At 44.0% G+C, this 8,257-nt stretch overlaps 2 protein-coding genes across 2 annotated transcripts; one reads left to right on the top strand and one right to left on the bottom strand.

The window, feature by feature from the left end:
* Positions 1–461: 461 nt before the first annotated feature.
* Positions 462–5,054, bottom strand: LOC123442875 (DEAD-box ATP-dependent RNA helicase 20). The gene is made up of 10 exons (XM_045119047.1): positions 4,800–5,054; positions 4,448–4,695; positions 3,161–3,340; positions 2,901–3,062; positions 2,577–2,731; positions 2,210–2,302; positions 1,564–1,649; positions 1,252–1,478; positions 930–1,163; positions 462–784 (listed from the first exon to the last, which is right to left on the bottom strand). The coding sequence occupies exons 1-10, from the start codon at positions 4,853–4,855 to the stop codon at positions 735–737; spliced, it is 1,491 nt and encodes a 496-aa protein (XP_044974982.1). The 5' UTR covers positions 4,856–5,054; the 3' UTR covers positions 462–734.
* A 190-nt stretch (positions 5,055–5,244) lies between these two features.
* Positions 5,245–8,028, top strand: LOC123442874 (mini-ribonuclease 3-like). The gene is made up of 7 exons (XM_045119046.1): positions 5,245–5,517; positions 5,815–5,942; positions 6,162–6,251; positions 6,591–6,643; positions 7,039–7,141; positions 7,355–7,470; positions 7,548–8,028. The coding sequence occupies exons 1-7, from the start codon at positions 5,292–5,294 to the stop codon at positions 7,594–7,596; spliced, it is 765 nt and encodes a 254-aa protein (XP_044974981.1). The 5' UTR covers positions 5,245–5,291; the 3' UTR covers positions 7,597–8,028.
* Positions 8,029–8,257: the final 229 nt, after the last annotated feature.

Here is an 8,257-nt window from a genome sequence, read left to right as displayed (position 1 = left end):
GGAAAAATTCCTATGGGTTCCAATCCTGTGGATCGAAGGACCAATGTTGGAAAAAATCCTAAGGATTTCAATCCTCCAAAAATCCTATAGAATTCCTTTAAATCAAAGAAGCTCTTATCATCACATGGTGAGAGCCATTGGCTTGACAATCACAAGGGAAAAAAGTTCCCACTGTCCCAATCGGAAGAAACCCCATTCTAGGTTCCAGCTGACAACCACAACAGCTATTTGCCCTTAGTGGTGCTAGTACCCCAAAAGGAAAACAAACTGAAGAGGAACTGCACAAAACCAAGGATGCATTAGTATTCAGTATAACGGACCCAACGTAGGCTAATGTGGTACTTCCTCCATCCCAAAATAAGTGTCTTAAGCTTAGTACAACTTTGTACTAGAGCTAGTACAAAGTTAAGACAGTTATTTTGGGACAGAGGGAGTATTATGGAAATAAATTAGGTCATGTATTGACATTGATGGGACCAAAATATTACGAGCTTTGCTGTCACTCAGCAAAAGTGACAACTGAACTATTTTCTAATGAAACTGCATGATTGTGACACATTTCTAGCTATTAGACAGAATGGGTGAAAAAGTTTCAGTCAACACGGCATGGTATCCAAAGTAAATAAATCCACCTTTACCGGGCACTAGCCAAAAGATCCAGTGAGCCGGAAATACATAATCATCCACAAAGAAAGGTCACATATCACTCTTTGCAACAACTGAATATTTTAACGTCAGCTCCATGAACGGCCACCTCCATGCCCTCTGTATCTATCACGATAACCTGCAAAATGCAATAATAGTCAGACCCAACTCAACAACATGGCTTTCAACAATATCTCAGGGGTAAAAGAAGTAATGGGTGCAGAACAAAGAATCAGCTGATCTGTATATCTTGGGGAAAAAAAGTAACCAAACAGAAAACTTACCCAAAGAAGGAGGTGGTGCACCACGGCCCATATTAGCTAATTCAGGGCTGACCTTTTGTCCAGCTTCAACTAAAATGCTAATAAGATCCTTGGCAAATCTGGCGTTAGCAGCCGTGAAAAAGGTGTAAGCTGTCCCTGTTGCTCCAGCTCTGCCAGTTCGACCAATGCGATGGACATAATCCTCCAGAGACCCCGGAAAGTCATAGTTAATGACATACTTGACATCCTTAACATCTGTTTTCAAGATATACAGAGCACATATTAATCTCCCTGTGTTACATAATTCATAATTTGTTGTTTCTGAGGGAATTTCTGTATATACCTAGGCCTCGAGCAGCAACATCAGTAGCTGTCATAATAGGGCTTTTCCCGGACTTAAATTCAGAAAGAACCCAATCTCTTTCAGCTTGGCTCTTGTCACCATGAATAGACAGAGCAGGCCAACCATCCATTCGAAGCTGTCTGGTGATCTGATCGCATCCTTTCTTGGTGTCCATAAATATTAAAATACGGCTGCCATCCATTATATCCTCCAGTAGATTGACCAACCTTTATATCACAATAATTCAGTATTAAGGACTGTATTTGCATTTTGAGTACATATCACGTAATGGAAAATGAAACAGAATCCTACTTGTTATACTTCTGACTCTCAGATAATATCTCTACATGCTGACAGATAGCATGATTAGCTTTCAGTTCTTCAGAACCAATTATAACCTGCATCAAACCAAATTAAAATGTGCTGAAATGCAACAGGTAAATAGTATACTAGTAGTATGTAGGAAATCCACTAGCAAAACAAACTGTGGGCACTATGGCCCTGTTTCTTTAAAAAGTCCTAGGACTTTTTTTAGTCCCAACTAAAAAGTCTCTAGTCCCTACCCGTTTCTTTCCAAGGACTAAACATGGACTAGAGGTCATTAAATGACATGCAAAAAGACCATGTTATCCCTAGTAATATACTACTCCCTCCGTCCCAAAATAAGTGTCTCACGCCTAGTACAATTTTGTACTAGAGCTAGTACAAAGTTAAGACAGTTATTTTGGGACGGAGGGAGTAGAAGTTATTAAATGACATGCTAAAAGTAGGGGCACTGTTGGAAAAAGTGTCAAAAAAGTCCCAAAAAGTCCCTCCCATAGGGACTTCTTCCTTTAGTCCCAACTACCCCATTTTAGTCCCTAAAAGTCCCTCCTGTTTCTTTCCCATGGGACTAAAAGGGACTTTTTTTAGTCCCTACACCAAAAAGTCCCTGGAAAGAAACACCCCCTATGTTCACCTTGTATGGATCAAAAAGGAAAGTCCTTGCTAGCAGCTCAACTTCCTTTGGCCAGGTAGCACTCCAATAAAGTGTTTGTCGATCTGGACGAATCTGAAACAAGAAATAATCTTTTGACATCATTTTTAAGACTTGCTGAGTTTCAATGAAGCCAATACCAACATTGATGGGTAATGGATAATAACTATATGGTGGATAAATGATTTGACAACCTCATCATAATAACTAAATTCATAGCAAAAATGACAACGTGCAAGTCAAAAGGGCACATATCAAATGGAGAAGATCAGAACACTGATTTGCACGTACATTCAGGATTTACCCTATGATGCAATAAATCATGTTGTAGGAAAAGGAAGAGGTGTACCTGTGAAACAATTTTCTTAATCTGAGGTTCAAAACCCATGTCTAGCATTCGATCTGCCTCGTCTAAAACAAGGTATGTAACCCTCCGCAAATTTGTATGATGTGATTCCATCATATCAATTAGTCTCCCTGGCGTCGCTATAATAATTTCAACACCTAACACAAGAACAATCGGACTATCACCAGTCATGTAAAGAACCATTAAAAACCAACGCAAATACGGAGTAGAAAGTAACTACATCAGTTGAGTATAGACAAACATAATCCTTTCAAACAAGTACATGCAGAGAAGCACACGTGAGTGAGTGAGGGGGTGGGGGAGAACCTTTTTGAAGATCACGAACTTGAGGACCTTTTGGGACACCACCATATATGCATGTGCTTTTTATCTTTGATGATGCACCAAATTTTGTTGTCTCCTGCTGTATCTGGACAGCAAGTTCACGTGTAGGGGCCAGCACAAGAACAATCGGACCATCACCAGGAGCTTGAATAACAAAGAATGTATCAGCCTTTCAGATTATTATTATTATTCAGAATGATTCCAGAAAAGTAAATCAAGAAATATAAGCAGCATATTCGCACCTAGGATAGGCTGAGCATTAACATGAACAATGGCAGGTAAAAGGTAAGCAAGTGTTTTTCCAGATCCTGTTTCAGCAATGCCAATAAGATCACGCCCCTTCAGTGCCATTGGCCAACCTTGTGACTGGATAGGGGTAGGTTCTGTAAAGCCAGCTTTTGTGATTTCTTGCAGCACGTATTCTGCAAAAAAGAAATGAAGGACCTTAGGTAAGTAAGTGGAAACAAAGGCTGTGAGATGATAAAGCTAAGGAAGCATAAAAAAAAGGGCAGCACGGTGCACGTAGCTGCCGCTTGCGCAGGGTCCAGGGAAGGGCCCAACCACTTTGGGTCTTTTGAACGCAGCCTTTCCCTACATTTCTGTAAGAGGCTGTTTCCAGGATTCGAACCCAGATCACAAGGCAACAGCTGTACCGCTGCGCCAAGTAAACAAAATTATAATCATGTATCTATGAATAGCATCATTTTTCTTAAACAAACAGCACAGTTTTTATACAAAAAGAATATAAATTTAAGAACAAAGGTGGAGAAAAGCAAAGGCAGACATCAGAGGGTATCATAATATGGTGCTATCCTCCAGAAGCATGAGCCTTCTGATTATAATGTGATGCAATGTGAGGTCTAGAAAACTCCTAGTTGGTAAAAAAGTACTCCTCCGTCCCATAATATAAGAGCGTTAGTGTCAAAAACACTCTTATATTATGGGACAGAGGGAGTAATATATATACTTTTACCATTTTGTTTTCAGTTCATCGAACACATATCAAGTATCTTGAAAGCAATGAAAATACAGTACTAATCTTCTAGCAATAAGTGCAGTGATTGGCACGAGAAAGAGCAGGAGAACCAGTGCTATTAGGCCCTAATATCCTAGTGTTGATTACTCACATATGTAGGCAATGGAGAGCTAACTACCTAAAATTGCGATTCAATGAGAATCACTGCTTCACAGGGCAAGCCGTTTCCCAATCAGCTAACAGGATCAACTCAGGCACTCAGCCCAGTGACATGAGAGTATTTGCTTCAATTACATATACGTGCATCAAAAGTATGCTTTTTGAGCGTGGTATGATAGAAACAGAGCATCATGTGATACAAGGAGACCCGTAGCTAAATGAAGACATTCCTGTTATTCGATTTTAAGTAATTCAACAGAGATGCTAAAAAAGCATACAAATTTATCCTATTCCCTGCTGATTCTATCAAATTTGTGCGTCTGAAACTGAAAGCCTGCAACACAACAGTAGCGGATGGGGATAAAAGGGGCTACGAAGAACACCACGGCCTAACCTGGGAAGCCGACGTCGCGGAAGCCGCGCACCGGCTTGGGCACGTCGTTGCCCTCGACGGTGATCTCCCGGCGGCGGCGGTACGCCTCGACCTCCTCCGCCGTCATGCCGGCCACCGCGGGAACCTCCACGTAGAAGTTCTTCTCGAATCGCGGCAGCCCGTCCAGCTCTGCCGCGGCCGCCGCGGCGGCAGCATCCGGTCTCCCCGACGGCGCGAACGCCCTCGTCCCGCCACCGAAGGCCCCCTCACTGCGAACGCAGGCAGAAATAAGTAACCAACCGGACCAGGCAGAAATAAGTAACCAACCAGGATTGTTATGGGTACTGTTAGGGTTTGGAGCGGGGCGGGTTACCTGCGGCGGTCGCGGTAGGAGCTGGGGTCCGCCGCACGGCCGTCGAAGCGGCTCATGGCGGCCGTCGCCGGCGGCAGCTAGGGTTTAGCGGCGGGCGGTGGGGGGCTCGGCTCCGGCGAGGGTGCGCCGAGGCGGTGGAGGGCTCGATTCGGCGAGCCGAAAGAGGAATTCTTCTAGAAGAAGCAAGCAAAGCTAATGGCGGCGCCGCGGCGGAGGCGATTCGAATTGGAAGCGAAGCACAGGCGGCGAGTTCAACAGGCATTCGGGTAGACTGCTCGAGCTATTGCCCTCGTAGGCGCATTTCACCGTAATGCACAACCCCACATACAAAGCGTATCCCATGTCTAACAAAAGCGTAAACTGGCAATGACTGCACTGACAGGTGGGCCCGCGCGGGCCACGAGCAGAGGAAAAGGGTGGGAATATCCACGGCGGGAGGCGGTTTATCCATTTGCGTCCTCGACGGCGCGAGAGTTTTTGCCTGCGGCGACGATGGCCACCGTGGCGGCGACCATGGCGACGCCGACGCGGCACCGCCAGTTCCGCGTGCGCGCCGCCTGGGACATGAACCCGGGCGCCGCCACCGTCGCCGTGCCCAAGCCTTCAAAGGCGAAGCCCAAGCCCGCACTGGGGCAGTCGCCGGCGACGGCGACCACCCCGGCGCGCGCGCCCCCTCCCACGCACGCCGACCTCTTCGCGCGCAGCAGCGAGGGCCAAGGTATCTATCTATCTATCCTCCCTCAGCTCTGCCATCCCGGCCATTTGCTCCACGTTCTGCCCCCCTGAAGCTCTGGCAGCATGCTGTCAGTGAACAACTGGAAGTTGGTAGTACAAGGCAATTGCATATAGATTTTGACTTTAAAAGCAAGTGCGATAGAACGGTTGTGTCGTCGAGAACTTGATGACAACTAGTTACATGTCGCCGTGACCTGCTCTGGTGTCAGGGTCGTGTGGTTAGTGCACTATTTAGTCAGAGAGTAATTCTGTCAACTGATTGTTGGTTGGTTCGTATTAGCAAAGAAGAGCACAAGCACGTACATGGGGTTTGAGAAGTGGTGGTTGCCGCCCGCGCCAGAGGTGAAGAAGCCCCGTTCACTCTACAACGCGGCATCGCTGGCATACTTGGGGGACTGCATATATGAAGTGAGAACTGGTCAATTTTATTCGTTGGTTTTTATGCACTTTACAGTTGCTGTTATGTAGTTATCTTACATGTAGCTCAGCCTAGCTGTCACTGTTGACCTTCACTTGTTCTGGATTTACTGTATGATGTTTGTGACGATGTCGAGACAATGTGTACTAGTTTTCCACTTCAAGCTTGTTTGTTGTGAGATGATCTGATTCTTGCTCTTTGTAATACAGCTTTATGCTCGGAGACACTTCTTCTTTCCTCCACTGAGCATCAATGAATACAATAAGCGCGTGATGGATGTTGTGAAATGTGAATCACAGGTCTGGATATGGCTCTTCTTTATCCTCTGATCAAACAGCTTACATAGACTAGATGCTTCAGTATGGTATATTCATTGATTGTGATGTAGAATTTATCTTATTATCTATGTTTATCCATTGTATCATAGCCTACATATTGACATTTTTCGCGTATTTCAATTGGTACTGTCTCCTAATGTTGTTTCAGTTACCGTTATTTTAATGGTTGTAGTTCAATCCTTGAAGAGCACTCGTTTTGTTTGCCTTTTCATTCCGTTTTCTGCATATAAGAGAGTGCTTTGAAGCATCACGATGTGAGGCATATTTTCACATCAATTGTCATTTGTTTCGTTACTTCAGGATCTGCTGCTGAACAAACTCCTGGGAGAGGATTTTCTAACTGAAGAAGAAAGGTAAATTATGTTATGTGCCTTGTACCTACATGTTTCTTAATACTCCCTCCGTGTGGAATTACTTGTCGCAGAAATGAATGTATCTAGACGTATTTTTAGTTCTCGATACATCCATTTCTGCGACAAGTAATTTGGGGCGGAGGGAGTAGCATTTTATTGCCTACTAGGAAAAACACCATGCACTAGCCTCTGTACACATGATTGAGCTTCCATGTGGTGTTAGTGCATCAGTATTCAGGACGTATGAATTCATCTTCCTAGACTTGCCTTTGTACTGCACCACATTTCTTTTCTCTGCATTATATAGAATATGAACAAATGTAGTATTGTGTGATGCTTTCTCATCTATCTAGTACCTGTGACCTGTGAGTTACTTAGATAATCATGTTCTGTAGGGACATACTTCGTTGGGGAAGGAACATCGTTAGCAGCAAAACCCGTACAAGAAAACGGGCAGGAATCGCAGTGTACAATCGAGCATCTTCACTTGAAACACTGGTTTGTTCTACAACTAACAATTATATGCACCAAATATCCTGACTTTTTTCCCCCACAACTAAAAAATTGTGGATCTCTGTCTTCTATTGTAAGTTGCAATGTTTTTTTACTAACTATAAGTTGTAGTGTGTTGTCCTCAATTGTAAATACTAATCCTCACATTGTTTCATAGAAGACTAATCCTCGCATTGTTGGTGATGTTGCCGCTATTAGATCGGATATCTTTACCTCACGAATTTCAAGCGCTTGGAGCAAATGATGTTCCAGTTAGGATTCACAAGTGGTGCTTCGTCACAAAATATTGCAGATGAGCTGCGCTCAAGCTTCCAGTAAACATCCTTTATTTATGCTCCTCTGGTTCCGGTTTTAATCTACGGCTGTGCTTACTAATGGATGTTTCTGTCAGGAAAACAACCTCAACTTCTGGACAATCTCAGCAACCTGCAAAGCGATGAGCAGTTTCAGTATATGTAATGAACTGAACCGGAGTTTCTTTGATGATGCAGCGACTGATACAAGCACGAGTGACTTGCGGCACATGTGTTCCAAAAGTTGATTTCAGAGAAAAATGAGTGAATGTTGTTTGTGTGTAGGCAAGACCGAGTTAGTTGAGGAACATCTATGCTGCGTGCGTACTAGAGGCTGTGCAAGAGAAATGGCTGATTTCTATGAGAACCTGATGATTCTGATCGGAAGATTGTGGCACATCAAGATCGAGGTCATGATGATTCTGCTCTGAAGATTGTGACACATCATGGTCATGAGCACAATTGACACCCAAGCTTTGTGTGGATTCCGTGTAAGATGCGAGATCTATGGAATGAATTGATGTTGAATGCTGATATAATCTCAGTTTATTCTGGAGTATATTTCCCGTTCTTCTTAAAGACGAGTCAAATTTATGTTGCTTTGTGTGTGTCCTGTTGGTGTGCCCCGGAGTGGCTTGGAGCTCCCGGCTGAGCTCCGGATCGCCTAGTGACTGTATTATGTAAGAGCAACTTTATTACGACCCGCTTGGAATGGGTGTATATTTGTACACCCGTATATAATTTACAGGTGTAAATTACCGGCCACGCACGATTTTCAGCCGCTAAAGAAATCGATGGGGGAAGACCT

The sequence above is a fragment of the Hordeum vulgare genome, chromosome 3H, assembly GCF_904849725.1.
Source record: "Hordeum vulgare subsp. vulgare chromosome 3H, MorexV3_pseudomolecules_assembly, whole genome shotgun sequence".
NCBI lineage: Eukaryota > Viridiplantae > Streptophyta > Magnoliopsida > Poales > Poaceae > Hordeum > Hordeum vulgare.
Note: the sequence above shows the minus strand (reverse complement) of the source record. Positions and strands in the feature narration are given on the sequence as shown.